Here is a 19,739-nt window from a genome sequence, read left to right as displayed (position 1 = left end):
TAGATGATCCTTCCAATGAAGCTTCTTGCAATTTTCAAGAGATTGAGTCCCATCTTCAAATAGCTTGCCATTGAGAGAGTGATCCTTTCTTCCAAAATGCTTTTCTTCCTTCAAATGATAGCCAACAAAGTGATCTTCAAATAGTCCTTCCTTCACCTTAGCTCTGAAACCATGTTGAGAAATCAATGCATGTAGATATTAGGGTTTGATTCCTTTTTTCTTGATAATTAATTGTGATGTATGTTGGCTTCTTTTTACTTCTTTATTATATTATCTTTCATCAAGCAATTACCAAATTAAATTGTATGAAGATCACAAGAACAAGGAACACGAGATAGACACTCAGCCAAGGAAAAACCCCTATCAAGGGGAAAACCCAGTCCAACTCTTCCACTAGTAAATTAAATTAAATTGAGACAATCCAAGACCCTTTGACCATGACAAATCCCTGCCCTAATCACCAAGTCAACTCTTCCTTCAAGTAGTGATCTCTGCCAAATCCTCCAAGTTTCAGCTCCCCCAAAACTACTTCGATCCAGAATTTTGGCCTCCTAGCTACATAATTTCGGACCTGTAGCTACTTCAGAATTTTGGCCCCAACTACTTGTCCAGAAACCCTAGAAGACCTCACACATGTGAGAGAGAGATACACAAGAACTTTTATTTCGTCTTTCCCAACTTCTTCTTCCTTTTCCTTGCTCTTCGCTCTTCTTTTCTAGCCCTCGAGTTGCAGATCGAACTTGTGAGTGAGATGATGCCAAATAGGTCGAATTGCACTTCTATTTATACTGCTTCTGCTGGGTCGAATAGCCCTAACCCAAGCCGACTTCATCAATACATCGCTGACTTGGTGTGGAGGTGACAAATGACATTTTTTACTCAAAAATAATTCTTTTTATATTATACAAAAGCCCAAGAAGGGTCTATTAATTGTGACAATGATTCTTTTGACTCTTGACAAAACCTAGAAGCCTTCAATGGAGGCTATGACCTAGAAAATAAATAAAAGAGCATGAAACCCATGCTTCAAAAAGTATTTTTCTTTTACAATAAATTTTTCTTTTCTTTTCTTTTGACAAATACAATTATGAAGCCTGACACTAGTTACATTTTTCAATAGTCTAATCCGAAGCTTCCACGGCTAAATCTTTCATCAGACCCATCGCTTGAGTCTATCTGATTAAACTATAAGTTTAAGTCCCCGTGTAGCTTTGCCGCAATGCTGCTCTATGCAACTTTGTCGTTTAGACATGGATTTACTTATGGCTCGGCTACAGTGGTTCTGCAACCATCTGGGTCTATGCCAGTGTTCCGCCATGGCCACTATGACTTACTAAGCACCCATTGGTGTTATCCCTCCCGAGCTTATACTAGAGTTAAACTTCCTGAATCCATGGGATTCATAAGATGTCGAGAAGGCTAAGAGGAGATTAGTACTCCTCGAAGATCCGCACACCAAGGTGCACCCTAAGGCCTGCAATGCTTTGACCAACAACGCTGTGGCACTTGTTGAAGACCTTCAAGACATTTGGTCCTGAGAAGTGGCCAGAGGTTTACTCCTCTAAAGGAGGTATCGATCCTTGGAACACCATGGCTATCAACATCCATTTAGGCAATAAGCTACCACACCATTTCACCACCAAGGTGTGGCACAGATGACCGTGTCCAACATGTGGAGGTTCAACACCAGTGCTGCTAGGGTGGGAATGCATGCTGCTGAAAATGCAAGGCTGAAGAAGCCCCTGATACAAAATCACGGTTATTAAAGTTAAGAGAGAAATTAATCCCTGACATCAACACCTTGCCATAACAAATGCAATATAGGCCCGTAGCCAGCATATGCACACAAACCCTATCACAACAGGCTATCTCCAATGTAACCATTAAACAAGTAATGAAAAGAGTTCCTATTTTGTATATTGTTATGGTTTGGATTAGACTCTTATAGACAAATTCATTGCCCTTAAATTGCGCAATATATTGACCATTCATGTGAATAATAGGAACACAATCTATGTCCATTACATTTATGTACCATTTCAATCCAGAAATGCAAACACATGTTCATTACATTTATGAGCACCATTTTGATCTAGAAATGCAAACACATGTTCATTAGCATTGTAAATACACGAGAACACTGATCTTGGAATGTTTTGGGCAAATGAGTCTGGGACAAGGACTCTCCACCCAACCATAAACAACTGCAACCAATGCTCACTTGCAAATGTCATCCCCGAGCCAAATTTTAGAGACTGAGTGGCTTTGCTCAAAGGATCAAAACACCAACTGCCAGCTGAAACATGGACTCCAGAGGAGCTCCTTCCTCCATTCACCAACCATTCAACAGTTAAAAAATGCACAGGGAATCTAGAGGCCAGCTGCCTCCACACTCCAGCTACCCAATGGTAGCCAATCAAAATACACAGGTAATTCAAAGTCTTCTTTTCCACCCAAGCACACACAGGGAATCCAGAGGCCAACTGCCTCCGCCCAAGAATTTCAAGGGAGTCTAGAGAAGCAAGTCTCCACCCTTCAAGCCAAACACAGTGATTCCACACACTTTGGGGAATCCAAAACCCACTGTAAAAATCAAACAAGAAGAAAGGCTTCAGGGGTCCTCCATCCAGGAATCGGAGGAACAATGCTCCACCCCAGCCATCAAGGGAATCCAGAGAGAGCCCATCTCCACCCTCTAGCTATACAGGGAATCGAGAGGCCATTGTTCCTCACCAAGGAGAGACCTTCTCCATACCAATCTTGCCAACCAAACTGCTGTCACTGTCTTCTCTCTCTTCTCTTCTGCAAAACTCCTTGTTGTTCCTCCTCTTCTCTGCGCTGTTCTATGTTTGAATGAAGATCAAATCCCCCCTGCTTTCTGTGTCTTCTTGAATGGAATGAACCCTCTTCTTTTTCCTCTTTTGCACAGAGATTGACCTTACTGTCCTTGCTGCCCTGTAATGTTTTCCAAGACAACATGGTCCTCGTCCTTCTCTTCCAGTCCCATTAATTTCAGAAAACCAGTCCATTAAAGTTTTAAACACACACGCCAACTAGCCTTTAATGGCTGTCAAAACAGTTCAAATTACCTGCACAAGGAACCTCATGTATCCCAAGCAAGCAACCTCCTCAGCTCTGGAATCCGTGTCCTTTTGACTCAGCCCCTTTTAATTTTATTTCTGTAAAAATATTTACATTGCGTTTCATGAGGAAACCAGGGGTGGGGCTGTCACACCATCTAACTGGTAGATCTAGCAACCAGATTAGGGCTGCTATTGGGCACTTCACTTGATTGCTTATGGGCCCTAATCTACTTTAGAAAGCCCTTTGGAATTTCATACATGACTCCATTGTCTGAGCAAATAAAGTCATTGGTCATTTTCGCTCATCCACTACCCAAAACTCAAAAACCCATTTTGTTTCCTTTTCTCATTTTCCATTTGTTGCATTCTTGCTAAGCTTTCTAAGTTTCTCATACTCCCACTACATGCTACATACACATTAAGCATAGTAACTAACAGGGAAACCCCCTCTGGTTACGAATCCATTTAACCTATCCTAAAATGTAGAGGAGAGTTGGTGAGACGACAATGCTTAATTTCCTAAGTTCCACAAGGCTGGTGTCCTATCTTTGGACTTTAATCTAAAGGTGCTAATTTGTGTAGAAACATATATCATCATTTAATCATAATCCAAGTAATACATCATTGGAAGTTGGCCAAAAGAATACCTAGACATTTAAAAGAAATTGCAATGTATGGCCTTGTGTATGGTGAAGATGATTTTCAGGTTATAGGATATGCAAATCCGTATTGGAGAGGTTGCATAGTTCTTGTTAACAAGTGGTTGTTGTTATGTGTTGGCTAGAGCAACAATGTCATGGCTCAACAAAAAGCAATATAGGCCTATGGTAGTTGCTATGTCTACCATAGAAGGTAAATATGTTGTAGGATCCTAAGCAGCATGGGATTTAGTGTGGATGAGAAGATTGCTAGAGGACAAAGACAAGACACTTGAACATTTTTGATGTCTGAGAACCAATGTTGCATCTTTCTGTATAGAAGTTCAATATTTTCTACAAAGAAAGAGCATTTAGGTCTGCATCATGCCTTTCTTTGGGAGAAATTTCATGATGGAGAGATAGAGGTGGACTTTATGCCCCCCCACAAAGTGGTCGCAGATAAATTAAACAATACATGGAATTTCATGTGGCTGAGAAGATTGCTAGACAAATGAGACACTTACATTTTTTATTTCAAAAACCAAATTTGTATCACTTTATGCGGGTTTTTAATAATTTTTTTGACGACAAAGTATATAGGCCTTGTTAACACCCAAACTAGTAGACTTGCCAAGGTCTCTGCAAGCTACTAAGATGGTACACACAGGACAAGTGCCAGTTGAAATGTACTTTTGATTCTTGTATATTGTAAAATGAAAGAAAAATTATTACTATTTTTGTAGCATGGGTTTCATGCTCAAGGTCATTTTATTTAGAGGTCAACCATCCATTGAGTACTTCTGGGGTTTGTCCTAGGGTCAAGAAGTCAAAAGAGTCATTGTCATATGAAGAAGACCCCATCGGGCACGTTGTAACTTTTAAAAATAATTATTTTGTATTTAAAAGTGTCAAAATACCCTCCAAGACCAAGTCGGCCTGGCAGCTAAGAATTCTGCCTCAATTAGGGCATGTTGTCCTCCTTGAAAGCCTATAGATAGGAGGGAACTAGACCTCCTATGGATACACACATCTTCTCATCATTCAAGCGAAGGAGGAGCCGGAGAAGGAAGAAGGACAAAGGATAAGTGTTTGGGTTATTTCTCTCTCTCTCTCTCACGTGCAAAGGAGGAAGGCTAGGGTTTTGCTGCTGCAAGGTCGAAGTTGAGGAAATTGCAGAAAGAAGGTCGAAGGAAGGTGTATTAGGTCACCTACAAGCCCTAGAAGAAGGAGAAACTCAAGCAAAAGTCAAAGGAAGCCTTGGAAGCCCTAGATTTACTTACACGTGTGGAAGCAGCAGCAGTTGTACGCGCCTAAAATTTCAGACCTGCAGTACAGAATTTATAAGAAGAAAAGAGATCTGTGGGTTTTCCACTCAAGTGGAGAGGTTTTGGCCCTGGCATCCTGTGTTCTTGTGGATTGTTAATCTTTTTGTTTTGGTAGCTGTTTGATGATAAGAATAACATAATGATAAGAGAAGAAACTAATAAGTAATAAAAAGTAAAAGGACATCACAAGCAGTTATCAAGTTAAGAGAAATCATCCTAATTGCAGCCCTATAGATTTCTCAACGGTGCACACTGTCACCTCAACGCGAGTCTCCACTTTTTAAGCCCAACTTCTACTTGAATGGCTATGAGAGGATTCCCTGCGAGACACTTCACCAAACAATTAATTGACTATTGCGTTAAATGGAATTTTGGATGAAAAGAGGGGTTAATTATTTAATGTTTTACTGATCTGGAAGTGTTTTTTATGCAGAAATTTAATGTAGACCAGCAAAGAATTTTACTTAAAACTAATGATAACAAACAAGTAAATGGCTCAAATGAGTAAAAGTTAAATATACTTACCAAATATATGGTTTATCCTAGAAGTATACCTTTGGTAAGGGGCTGTCCTGTGTATTTCTGCTTTCTATCCTATGACTGCAGATCTGAAAATTGTAGAAAAAACACAGAAAATAGCCAAAAATTCCCTTTTCCAAATTGCAGGGACCTCCAAAAGTGTGTATACACTCCAGATTGGAAATCTAGTGGTGGGGGAAGCTAGGACAACAAATTTATGTTAAATTAGTCCTCCCTAAGCTTTATACTTGCAAGTTGTAACAAATGTGTGTTTCCAGCGAGCTGGAAACATGTTGTACAGGTCTAAGGGTCAAATTCCCACTGTATGAAAATGCTGGAAACATGTTGTAGAGGTCTAAGGGTCAAATTCCCACTGTATGAAAACCTAGGAAATTATTTTGGTTATTAAATTGAATTTCTGATGGCTGGAATAAGTCTAAAATAGTCCCAGATAATGAAATAAGCTTGAATAATAAAACATGGAACTTAATACAAGGTATTAATGATGATTACTTAATTGAATGATGCCCTTGTATGTTGGATTTTGTCGGATCTGCGATGTATATCACTGTAGAATAATGCAGACCTGCAAAAAGTAACTCAAATACCTTGTGAAATATGTATGTTTAAAAGCCCAAAGTGACATATATTTTTCCCTTGGACAATTTTGAAAATTATGGTGTAGAACCCCACGGGTTTACTAGCTAATCTTAAGATAGAAATCTAAATACAAGCAAGCTAATAAAATATCTTTTAGTTAATTTTACAAAACATATTTTTTTTTTTTTTTTTGAAATAATGGTTGTTGAAATATGCTTACATTAGCCACAGTTTTTACCTCTCAAATGTTGAGTTGTGAATCACAACCATTGTTAAGTTGGCCTTGCAATCTAGGCAATAGATGGGCTTGGAGTTGAGAAAATTGTGTTGCCCCCACCTTTGTCTAAGATACTTCACAAGCTTCTGGATCCAACTAGGAACTTCTAGTGAGGTGTCTCTAATTTTTGGGTCAACTATGGGGTGGACAGTAGGGAAATTTTGAGGTCAAAAAAGGGTCTCAAAACAAAAGATGTACCAACAAAATTAACTTCAGATATTTTGGAGGGAAAAAAAGAAAACTATTTTTTTGAAGTGTATTTTTGGCTTATCTCCTTATAGGTTTAATCAAATGTCAAGTGTAGACACCCGTTGGATGCGGAATTAAATTCCAGAATCCACATTCAACGAGTACCCATTGTGCATACTTCTAAGTACACCTACATCGAAGTAAATTGAAAATACATGAAAAAAGTGTATTGATCATGCTTTTTCCATGTATTTTCAATTTTTTTGATATGGGTCTACTCAAAAGTATGCACTATGGATACTTGTTGGATTTGGAGTTTAATTCTGCTTCCAACAGGTGTTTACAGTTGATATTTGAGTAAACCTACAAGGAGATAAGCTGAAAATACAATAAAAAATAGTAGTTTCCTTTCTTTTTCTTTAAAATTTTATAACTCTTATTTTATTCTTTTCCTTAGAAAACCCATTTTAAACCTCAAAATTCCCCTAATAAAAAATCTTCAGCCTACAACAAGGGAGATAATGAAGATCAATGCCTTGGTTATTCCCTCCACGTGACTATGAACCCCCTCAATGGATTTTCCCTCCGACCTTTGTGTAACCTAAAAATACCCATGTTTATCTTATTTAAATATATTATGACAAGAGCCAAGAAAAAGCAGAATAGAAAAAACCAACCCACAAATATACAAAAGATGTTTGCAATAAAGAGTTCTATTATGGCATAAAATGATCTCACAGTTCAACAACTGAACACAGTTCAACAACTGAAATGAGAGGAGGGACTAGCCTTTTATCTTTTTCTCTGGTAATGGCTAGTTGGACCTTAATCCCAAAATAATATTTTTCACTTCTCACGACAAAAGTGAATGCAAAAATAATGTACTTAAATTACAATATTTGTCCACAAAGAAGTTCGACTTGATTAGTTTGACCCTTAGAAGTGCAGCCCTTTGACTTGACCCCGAAGGTACAAAACGTGAAGAGTAGTAGCCTAAGATTGCCCAATGTCCTCCTTTACATGACCCAGCGACTCCTTTAGGTGGCTCGGCTTGCTTGCTTTGCTTGATTTGGTCCATGAGATACTCGATTTGGTCCTTGGAAGTTTGTTTGGGTGGAAAAGATGCTTGACTTTGCAATGGCTATATTTTTGTCAACACATTGGTCCAATGGTCCACTTGACCCTTCAACTACGTCAATGTCTCCTTTTTTGACCTCCAACAACTAGTAAAATGGGTCGATTTGGTTCATAATGCTAGATCTTCAATGCCTTAGGCTCTCTTGACTTGGAAACTTCTACCTGGCATGTCATCTATGTTTTATTCAGGACAATCTGAGGCCAGGTTGACTTTTTGACTCCTGGGATCAAATGCATCAAGAAACTTGTACTACATCAGGAAACATGCACTGCTAAAAACTGTAAAACTGCCAAGTTGAGAACTTGTTGATAAATACTGCACAAAGGCCAAGCATGCATACAAACTCTGCAACTCAATGCCATGTGGTAAGATAGGTGTGCACGACGTGGGTTGGATGGGACCCTACAACTGTGATCGCGCCTACATAACGAGATGCTCCTGTAAACCATGAGTCCTAATGTGATCCACTCTAAGTTCTCCAATCCTATACAGGACAAAAAGAGCTAAGAGCAGGAACCAAAAGGACTGGCCATGGCTGAGCATAATAGGCCTAGGACATCTCAAAATAAAGATTCACATGGCCTTCACAAGTTTAATTTGCATCCTTAGGTTTACAATGGTGATATTCAAAGTGAAAAAATATGTATGTACCTATGTTGAAACGAGGGGTAACAGGTCTTTCGTCGTCACTTTGTTTGGGAGAAGTCTATGATTGAGAGTTAGAGGTTAATTCTATGCCCACATAGGAAATGGTAGTGGACAAACCATGGGATTTAGTGTGGCTGAGAAGATTGCTAGAGGACAGAGACAGGACACTTATATATTAAAATTTTTGATGTCTAAGAGCCAAAGTTGTATTACTCTTTGCAGGATTCCAATATTTTCTTCAAAGACATAGCATGTAGGAGTCTAGGACCTCATCATCCCCTTTTTTGGGAGAAAGTCAATGATGGAGATATAGAGTTGGAATATAGACCCACTCAGGAAATGATAGTAGACATAGACATATTGAAGTTTTGAACACAGCATTGCCCAGGGTTAAATTTCTGTATCATCAAAGACAATTGGGATTAGCAGAACTCTCATCTGAGGGGGAGTGTTTGGAATAGAGAAGACTTGAGCTCATAAATATTTTGACAAACGGCAGAAAACTATTTTTAATATGTAATTGATTTTCTAATATTGTTAGTATGTAGCTGCTTTTTGAATATTGGCAGCAGGTAATTGATTTAGGAATGAGATTGGTTGCATGTCATTCCATGTAACGTGTAACTGAAGTACAAAATTTATTATATGAAGATAAAATGAGATAATGAGGTGGGTTAAGCCTTACGCTGGGAGATTTGGAGTTTTTGTTATTCTACGTTGTTTCTCCATCCTTTATTTTCTTCTTTCTCTGTCCTATTTGTTGGTAAACCAGCCTAGATCCATCTTAACTCTAGATTTACCAAGCGCCAAAAGGGATCAAATCTCTTTTTGCTCTAAAAGAGATTTGCACATCAGGAGATTTGATTTATAGTTATTAATATAAATTTATTTATTATTTTATTAATCAATTTTTGTTTTTTTTGTTAAGCTTGATAGATCCTCCTTTTTCATTAATTTATAAAGCAAATTTACACCACATAGATTGGCTAGGTGGCCTCAACTTGCCTAGTGGGAAACCAAGTCTGTTGGCCACCTATCCGCATTGTATGCCATCCAATAACAAAAGAGTTTCAGTCTTTCTATCCAAGCTATATAAGTCTTTGTTTCATGTCCATACTCTAGATATCTACCTATACATATTCTTGCATAAGGAAATGTAAAAGCTATCCGCATATAAACCAAAACATAACAAGGGAAATTATCTAATCATTCTGTTCTGCCGAGGCCGAATCCACTGGTGCAGGGTCTTTGTCATTCGAACCAGGCATCTCTGACAGTTCCAAGATACATGGGATGTGCCTCTCAATTCTGCCAAGCCTGATATCTTGCTTGTGTAGTTGAAACTGCACTTTCTGAAATTCCTGTTTGTAAGTCGGCATGCCTTGGATAGTGACAACCATGCCCACTGAAATCTGCTCCATAGCCTTGCCCAGTAGGCTTTTCATCAGCTAGTATAGGTATAAGGTCTGTTTGAACTGGGTGATTTTGCCTTTAGTGTTGCCAGGGTCAAGGACAAGGGTCCTCCAATCCTCCATTTCCGTGTCTGTCTCGCTATCCTGCTTGACTTCCTCTTCCCATTCCTCTAAAATTTTACGAATACCTTCATCTGTGCCCTCACTGTATGCCTCTGCCACCTCGCTGTTAAAACTTTCCACATATTTTCTACTCGTGCGTGCCTCGGACGTGCCCGATTCTGTTTTCTTTCCGGGCGCTTGGGCCCATCTTCCACGACCACAGCTTTTCGCAGGACGAGCCATGGCAGAGGTGCCCCAATCCTGTTCATTGCAACAATTCATTAACCAAAAACAATTAAACAGGGTATAACAGTATTCTCGCCCTCGGGTTGTATTGTTACAAATGACCACCCCGCCTTGTTCCTCCTCTTCCCCATCGATATCATTGCCAGAGCCTTCATGGTCATAGGTCCATTCCCCAGGAGGGGCCGACCTATTGCCATCCTCAGTGATACCTCGTCTCCACACCCACCTCCTCTCGGCCTTAGGCAGGTTAGCTGCCACTCCCCAATTACCAGTTGGTGAGCGCTGTCGCATGCCTTTGTTTGGCCAGCCATGGTATGCATACCCTTTCCCCTTTGCCCAGGACGCAAGGAGATAGCCCAACCCAGTATTTCTCTCATCCCTGAGCCCAATGACGCCACCATCACCTATCTGCCTGTTGTAGCCATTATTATGTCCTTGCCAGACTTCTCGCCCATAGTTCCCAACATTTCCCTCTCTGTTGTGGTTTCTATCTACGTCCCAGCTGTTGCACTTGCATCTACAACAGGGATCGGCTCCTAAACTGCAGGTGGACTAACACACCCTCCCCTCCAAACTTGTCTCTCTACCTATACCCGCAAGACCCCTATAGGCATCCCCGCTTGACCCTCTGCCCACAATTCCTAGGGTCCCCATGCGAGACAACAAAATTTCAAAACAAAGGGAAATTGAAACAATACCAAGCGAATGCAGGATACAGACGCAGGACCAAGCAAAAACTACCAGTCGCCACCCCCAATTCCTCCATTGCTTCTCAACTTCACAATTTTCCCCCATAATTCTCCTCCGCTCCCTCCAGCAAAACCCAAAATAGGTCAACATTACGAGGGATGAGAGATACCGGAGTACATACCCGTGAACTCTTGCATGCAGTTGAATTGCTTGGTGCTGAGGATGGTGTCGTAGAACCCGTCTGGTGCACCAACCTCCCCGTCCGCGATCAAACCCAACTACAATGCCCAACTGTCTCGCAACTCTCTTATTTAAGCCTTCACCATCATAACCCTTGCTACCACCTTCCCTGCATGCAATCATGCAAAGGGCCATCGCACCCATCACCTCGAGCATGTGGGTGGCGGTGATACAGTACTCAAAGGTACCCTGCATTAACCTATATTTGATTTCCCAACCATCGGCTCGCACCCTGATCGGGGTCTTGGCCTTCTGGAAGCAATGTTTTAAAACCAGAACTTGTGACCGGACTGGTTGACTTAATGAACCGGGTTTCGAACCGGGATTGGTCAGGTCTAAACGAACCAGTTTTAAAAAAATACATTAAATAATTATTTTTTAATGAAAAAAACTATTTTTAAGATTTAAAACCATGATTCCAGGCCAATAGAGACAAAATATGCAAAGATTGCTCATTTATATACCATGTAAAGGTGAATATATCAAAATGGCACCGAAGGCAATACATATCATTGACAAAATACATAAGCAATGAGGCTCTAAATGGCCTCTAGAGTGCAAAAACAAAGTCTACAAACTATGGGGTGGCCTACTACAAGTCTACATACATGATAATAGTGATCAACATTATCACTTGAAACTTCTCATGAGTCATCATGATCAAACTCAGTTGGTTGAGTCTTGACTCCCAAACTTTGCAACTGCTCGAGCCACAAACTTCTCTATTGGTTCAGGGACTTGAGTCTCAAACTTCTGAAGGTGTTCTGCCCTAATATGCCCTATTACTTCATTTGTTGCTCCACATGGCTTTACATGGCCTCCTATCCCAGCCAAGTGTTGCTTGAACCTGTTAATACCCCCTCCTTCAATAGATTTTTGGCAATATTTGCAGATCATTTTGCCATCAATCATATCACAATGAGCCCATGCAGTATCCTTGGCTTTTGGAGGCATGATGACTACTACTTAGCTTAAACTCTCTGTTGTTCCACTACTCCAGCAAAAATTCAACACTCTCCAAGCTCCCAATCAAACTCACAAATACTCCAAATGAGATGTGTGAGACAAATGAGAGGGAGAAGGGCCTTTTAAAGGCTTGGAGAGGGTGTTTTTGGAGGGAAAGAACCCTTACTTTCCCTCCAAAACACCCTAAAAAATTGGAAAATAGTGTTGCGTGGGTCCTCCGCGGTCGTGGCAGCTAATCGACCGGTTTAGGACGGAACCGGCCGGTTTAACCACAAACTGAATGATTCCATCCTAAACCGGCTAGTTAAGACTGGTTAGGGCAATTTTTAGGTGAAATGGTGGGTCAAATTGGGTTTTTCTGCCGGTTTGACGGGTTACTGGTTCAGACCGGCCGGTTTTTAAAACACTCTCTAGAAGGCCATATTGGAGACTTTGCCTCTGATCTTGACCCAGGATTTCAACCAGAGTTTGATATTTGTCATCCCAGGGCTAAACTGGGCAAAGTTTTTCCATCGGGTCATTTTGATGGTTACATCCCCAATTGGCTAGAAAGTCTGCCCTTTATTCCCTTCTCTCCTGACGTGATTGACCATAATGTAGTCAAACTTGTGTATTGGCTCACCGATCTCTTGGATTAGTCTGGCTGTTCTCCAATTGTGGCTAAGCTTATCCCATTTGGTTTCGTGGTTCAGCTTTATCAGTGTGTTTATGACCAAGCTTGAGTCACCCTCAACCACTAAGTTTCAGTATCCCATGCGGACAGCTACTTGCAGAACTTGCTTGGCTGCGGCAAATTCTGCTTCGTTATTACTGGCCAACCCACAAGAATCAGCATATATTAACCGAGTGTTGGCCAGGGATCCTGGAAGAGGCCACCTAGGCTTGCCGGTCCAGGGTTACCTTTTGAGGCCCCATTGAAACTGAGTTTTATAAATCCTTCCCCCGGGGTGGTGAAGTGAGCCAGGGATATTAATCAAATTATTTTAAATTAAAATATATTTATAAATTTAAATAAAAGTTAATTTGGAAAAAATATAAAAGAATTTAATTTAATTTAACTTCTCCTATTGTGATTTTAATTTCATAAAATTTAAATTTCAAAATTTTATAAAATTCCTATATCAGAAATAAATTTAAACAATGGAAAAAGTTATAAAAAATAAATTCAGCTCAAGAAAATGAAAATGTTGGAGATGATTTTGGAATAGACTTTCGTCATTATTCTGATTTTTATTTATCATCCCTTTTCACTGTATAATGTTATAATAAATTTATTTATTATTTTATTAATTTTAATCAAATCATTTTAAAGTTTAAACTAAAATATATTAATAAATTTAAATAAAAGTTAATTTGGAAAAATATAAAATAATTCAATGTAATTTAACTTCTCTTACTGCGATTTTAATTTCATAAAATTTAAATTTCAAAATTTTATAAAGTTTAAATTTGAAATTAAAATTTGATTGGAACTAAATCCCATATAACAAATAAATCTACATATTTCTTGAAAGGCTGATTTACAGTACTAGCTAACACGGACGGTATTGGTTGAAGTTAAGAGGCTTGGACCCTTTATTCCTGGAAAACCAAAATAACATTTGAAAATATTCTCTCCTCAATGATATGTTCTCGCTAGTGTAAATGGAGAACACATTTGGGTGCAAAAGACATTTATTGAATATTGCAATCACATCCAATCTATGTATTTAATTAGACGGTCAGTTCGATAGTTCAATATCTTTAAAACTTTCACATATCATTTCTGAATTTAGATGGTCTATGGGAACATTTCATACTTCAGTTATATTTATTATGTCTGAATCTTTATAGATATAAATTTAGAGGATTTATGTGAATTGTGAAATTTCTTATACCAATTTTATGAATCTTAGTAATGTATCAATGTTTTAAAAATTTTCGTTCATAATCATTTTCAATAACTTCAAAATATAATAATAAATTGAAAATATATAAAAACAGACACAATTAACTCTTACATTTTCTAACTCTTATGTTTTTGAGGCTAAACATACAATCCTTGTTGAAAAATGGTCTTTGTAAAAAATGTTAGGTCCACAATAAAATTTTCATATCATGAACTACCTCTCTTAAACATAAAAGTCTTATTAAAAAATGACCCTAGATGCAAATAGAGAAGTAATTTTTTAATTTCTAGTTTTTTATTATACAGAATTTAGATTAGAGTTAGTTTTATTGTTAAATAAAAAAATATTTTTTTATACGATACTATCATCAAGCTTATGCAAAACCAACTACTTGAATGACAACTTTTCCAAAAGGAGATCCATAGACCTTTACTATGGATTCAGTTGTCGATTGCAACTTTAGATCACCAACTTTCTCTTCGCAGATAATATCCTAGTAAGACTTCCTTTCAGGAGTCGAAATCGCAAGTCCTATTCCTCGACAATCAACTACCTCAGCTTGGAGATCTCAAGCTTCAATTAATGAAAAGGAACCCTCAGCACAATAGCCTTCCTTCAATCGCCTAGTTTTTTGTCCTAGGATTGGTAACTTAGCTGATATTTGTTGAATCTATCGGTGCTATGTGATCGAGGGCATGGGTGGTCAAAACTCGGAGTAAAAAAACTACTAATGTTTACATGACATGAATAAGCTACATTAGAGAAGAATACCATGAGAAAAGGAACTTAAAAAGTACGAATGCTAAATTGACTAATTTACCTCAATTTTATTTTTATTTTTATGTAATTTGACCAAGTCAAAATATCTAAGAGATCAGGACAGGAGATTACAACATAAATTTTATGCCTTTAAATAGGCTACATTAGAGAAGAATACCATGGGAAAGGCCATGGGTTAAGAATACAATGGGAAAACCATGGGTTGTTGAGCCAAAAAATTACGAACGGTAAATTGACTAATTTACCTCAATTTTATTTTAATTATTAATTTCATTTTATTTTTAATTTTATGTAATTTGACCGAGTCAAAATGTTTAACAGGACAGGACAGGACATTACAACATCTCTTCCATACTGGGCTGGAGAGCGCCTCTCGGCCTCAATGAATATATTATCTCTATTTTAGTAGGTAGCTTAACAAGAACAATGAATTTTGTGTACCTTTAACATTCTTTTGATTGGATTGTGTTGCACTTATGGGTGGCTTACTAAGCAAGCTACCTATTAAGCAATTCAAGGTGAGTCACTCACTAGGTGGCCTAACAACAGCGAGGGTAGGGGATCACTGAGCCAAACTGGAATTGTTCATGGAAATTGGCTTGCTACACTATTTTCCCTGGCATTTTGTGATGGAGAGAAGTTGTTAAGAGGGATTAGAGGATATGATCTCTAGAGATTTAAGCAGGTTGATGATTTTCGGAGTATTAATGAAAGTAAGGGAACATATAAACACTTCTGAGATAAGTTGTGAGGAAAAACTGTTGACTTCAAAAACTATAAATATTTGTGATTAAAGTTATGAAGGAAGACTACTTGAGGGATTCATATTGAAAGTAATATACATGCTTTCTGGTTCTGCTTTGAAATTTTAAAATTTAACATGGATTTATGCACTGTCAACTCCAGAAATTTCCTCGGAGGTACAAAAGAAAGCCATTTTCTTTTCTCTTTTCCATTTCCAAATACAGATGCAGACAATGTGGGTTAACAAAGATTGTTGTTACAAAAATAATAGAACATTTAAACAATTCTGAGATTAGTTGTGAGGAAAAACTGTTGACTTCGAAAACTATAAATATTTGTTATTCAAGTTATGAAGGAAGACCGCTTGAGGGATTCATAATGAAAGCGAAAGAGATGCTTTCTAATTCTGCTTTGAAATTTTAAAATTTAACATGGATTTATGCACTTCCAACTCCAGAAATTTACTCGGATGTACAAAAGAAAGCCATTGTCATTTCTCTTGTCCGTTTCCAAATACAGATGTAGACAATGTAGACTTGTTACAAAAAGTTAAGATCGCAGAGAATGGCCTTGCTGCAGGAAATCAAGATGAACACCCAAGTGGGCTAGTGCAAGTACAAAATGAGGTGGTTTTTGGTTTTGCTGTGGGAAATCAGGACGAACACCTAAGTGTGCTAAATTCTAATGCAACTACAATGAGGTGTTTGGCTATCAAAGAGTTTGGCCTCAATGATGTGGCTTTTCTTTGTGACTGGATTTCTTCATCACATTTTGGTTCACCTATCATAATTTGACTCGTGCACAGTGTTCTGAGGCCATCTTGTATTGGGCCATTATGGCTTACGTTTTCAGATTCCCCTTCAGGGAAAGTGATTCCTACCTTAGAAAATGTTTTTTTCTGTCAGGTAAATCTCCGTAGACCTGATGATCTGGGTCTGGCTTGTGAGTTTATGAGTTGTGGTGTGTATTCCGAGGCAGGGAGGTATTGGGATCCACAAGTTGGATAGGGTAGAGTCTAGACATTCCTTTATTGATGGAATTCATAATTGACACATTTACATTTAGGAACTTGCATGGCCAAATTCCTCTAAATGCATTGCGCATGGTTCTTGATTGTTGTGAGGGATATTGATATGATCTTAAATCACCGATCTTAGGCAGCCTTTATTCTTTGATGGACCTGATCAAGTAGCAGGGCAGTGGGATCCTTTGTGCCTCATCCCTCTCGTTGACTTGGGTCAATGAGCATGTTCTGACGTGATGGACGATAGTTATCAGTCCAAAGTTCAAACCAGTGGTGGGCAGCCATGCAAGTGGGTTGGAAGTCTTGAGTAGCAGGAGGTCTGTATTGTGGGATTGCCAACGCTTATGATTGTGCAGCCGAGGCATAGGTGATTGAGGGCCATATCTAGGCATGCACTGGGAATCCAATGGGGAGTTGGTTGAAGCCATGCACTGCCCACTGATTCAGGACCTGGTTCAACAGCAAAGGATTGTTCAGTTACATCTAGTCAGGCAACCTCATCATGTAGGTGAAGTAGCTACTGAGGTAGAGATTCTTCGTGATGTTCCAGTGCATAAGTTGGTCGTTTTCCAATCTGAGTGCCAATTCAAAAACCCAGTTCCAATGCCGAAGTCTTTTTTATGGCTAGAGCGACAAGTGCCAAACTCTGCATTGAGACAATGGCATAAGTCTGTGGTCTTGACAAGGCCAGGTCGAATCGATAATGCACCAAGCCACTGTGAAGGCAAGATCAACTTCAACGCTGTGCCAGAATACCTCAGCAACATGGGTCATGTGCAAACAATGTTGTACCTTGCAATCAACAAATATTGCTATGTGTGGGACAAACTTCATCATGCACCACCTGAAAAGGATCATCCTCATACATAAGATCAGGGTCTCCGTAATAGAGAGCCCACATTTTTTGAGCAGAATCTTGTCGACATGATTGTATTTGTAGATTCTTCTAGAATATCTATCAATAGGCTTTCGTAGATTGATGTCAGTTCAAAATAGAGTCGATTAGAGCATCATGTCAGACACTGTTTCAACCTGGTATGTACTAACTTCTTAGTCCACGTCTCTCCTCATAGATCTTCTTATATATCCTTATTTTTCTTCTTAATCAATATTTTGTTATTTCTCAGCATGAGTTGTTTCTATTCTCTTGCATAGTGTTTGATGTGTTTTTATGCTTAACTAGCATGGTTATTTAGCTTCTACAATATCCTTAGTTGTTCTGATATCTGTCCTTTGGATATCTATTGGGATCTGGATCATTCCCCCAGCTATAAGAGGTCCTCGAGAGGAGGTTTATGGAGAGCGGCCACAGTTGGTTCAACCCCTGGATGATCAGTCACAGAGTGACACTGGGATGGTAGTAGATGGGCCACCTCCTCAGAGTAAGCTTATTTAAGTTAGTTTTTGGTTAAACATTTCATTTTCTCTTATCATTACTCATCTCCTATGACTGACAACACTTTCACTCTTATTTTGCAGGCATTCCGGTTGAGACCATTCAGAGGGCATTGAGGATCCTATTTCTCTCTTATTTACCAAGGGAACCTCCTGATCTGCCAGTTGTGGATGATCTATTAGAGCTTGGGGTTCCAGAAGCTGCTTTAGCTCCTGCCCTTCAGGTACTGGAGACACTGAGGAACCAGGAGAGGCGAATAGTCGAGTTGGAGGAGGAGCTGAGAGGGCTTAGGGCTCTTTGTTAAAAGATCAGATGGACATCACATTTCAAACAGGGTTGGCAGGAGTGCAGTGACCCAGTACAGATTGTGAAGGTGAAGGATTGTGTTCCCTTAGGGAGCACAGTGATATTTCTAGGAGCAAAGCTCCTTGATGTTTTTGTGTGATTTTTGTAAGAGATGGATATATGTATGTGCTCAGGTTGTCTTATATTAGGTCGTAGGCTTTCTGTTCTTATATATATTGTTTTGGACTAAGACTGCTTGTATGGCCCGTAAATTGACAGTATATATAGATATGTAGTGTTTTTTTTCCCGTCTCTGAAATTTTGTATTGGGGGTAGAATCAGAATCCTGTTAAAAGGGATAATGACGCGAAGATAAATATTAGTCACAATAAATATTAACTGACCTAGCTTAAAAGTTTTAGCGGTTATTTTGTAAATAAGGTGGGTAATGAAGTGTCACATAGGCACGCGAGGCCTCATATACAACAGGAACAGGACCTGAAGGATCATAGAGGATTCGGATGGATAGGAAGTTTATATTTTAATATCTCCTATGGGGAATGTAAAGAGTCATAAAGGATTTTAATGGACAGAATAGATGACTTTATACTTCAATGTATCTACTATCTGGGATATGAATTTCTTCTTGCTTTTAATACAACTTTCTGTTTTCCAAATCTGTAACTCTCTTTCTGTTTACCAATCGGAGCACTTGAGCAGTACAAATAGTAGTAATGGATGACCGATGCGGCTACCTACTATGCTCAAATCTCCTGTACAAGGAGGTGACTTTCATGATCCTGCAACTAGTACTATATCCTCAATACCGTATGAAAAGCATCTCTTGTACGGAATATTTGATTCAACCTTTTTAATCATACAAAAATGCATATTCGGCGCATCAAAAAACAATGAATCTAGTGCACACTCAACATTGACAAATGTGGTTGCTTTGGAACACTAAAGCAAGTAACAGACCTGGAGATGTTTAGATGATTGCTCATACTTCTTATACGTAGTCTAGTTGATGTGGACTATGGGCATGGTTGTGTGTTTAAACTTTAGACCAGCTATACAGAAAAACAAACCTAAACGATATATAGATTCCCCAAAATGATAATATTGCAGGTTTTATCCATGCACAGGTTGCATGGAAAGACTCATAGCTACAAGTGGCCCGGCTTCAGTCCCATTTGAAAATTGCAGCGAAGGAAGTCACGGGCACAATAAGATATCCCATCCAACGACGGAGGACATGATTTGGTGATTGCCAACAGTGCATCCTTTACTACCTCTGGTGCCCATCCAAGCACACCTCTCATAGCTTTATGTCAATGGAGATGTCGAAAACCTGTACGAAGACTCAAAGACGAAAATTTTACAGAGTAGAATCTCTAGTTGAGTTTCGTAGAGAGTAGCAAATATACACGAAATGATGGTTCCTATAGTCACGGACTGAAGAACTGGAGGGTGAAGACGACCATGTAGGCATGATGATCCTCAGAGGTTATAATTGTTGACTGTTGATAAAATCCCAAATATTCTACA

At 38.9% G+C, this 19,739-nt stretch overlaps 1 protein-coding gene across 2 annotated transcripts in view; it reads left to right on the top strand.

The window, feature by feature from the left end:
- Positions 1–18,806, top strand: part of LOC149218418 (uncharacterized) — an 89,143-nt gene extending 70,337 nt beyond the window's left edge. For both annotated transcript variants that reach the window (XM_089383962.1, XM_089383960.1), the window contains exons 4-5: positions 17,779–17,892; positions 17,990–18,806. In XM_089383962.1, the coding sequence (XP_089240088.1) occupies positions 17,779–17,892; positions 17,990–18,210 (335 nt within the window). In that variant the 3' untranslated portion in view covers positions 18,211–18,806. The remainder of the gene's footprint in view (positions 1–17,778; positions 17,893–17,989) is intronic.
- Positions 18,807–19,739: the final 933 nt, after the last annotated feature.

The sequence above is a fragment of the Pinus tabuliformis genome, chromosome Q (assembly GCF_031772625.1).
Source record: "Pinus tabuliformis cultivar Carrire ecotype Pingquan chromosome Q, CPIR1, whole genome shotgun sequence".
Lineage (NCBI taxonomy): Eukaryota > Viridiplantae > Streptophyta > Pinopsida > Pinales > Pinaceae > Pinus > Pinus tabuliformis.
This window is presented reverse-complemented; position numbering and strand designations above follow the sequence as displayed.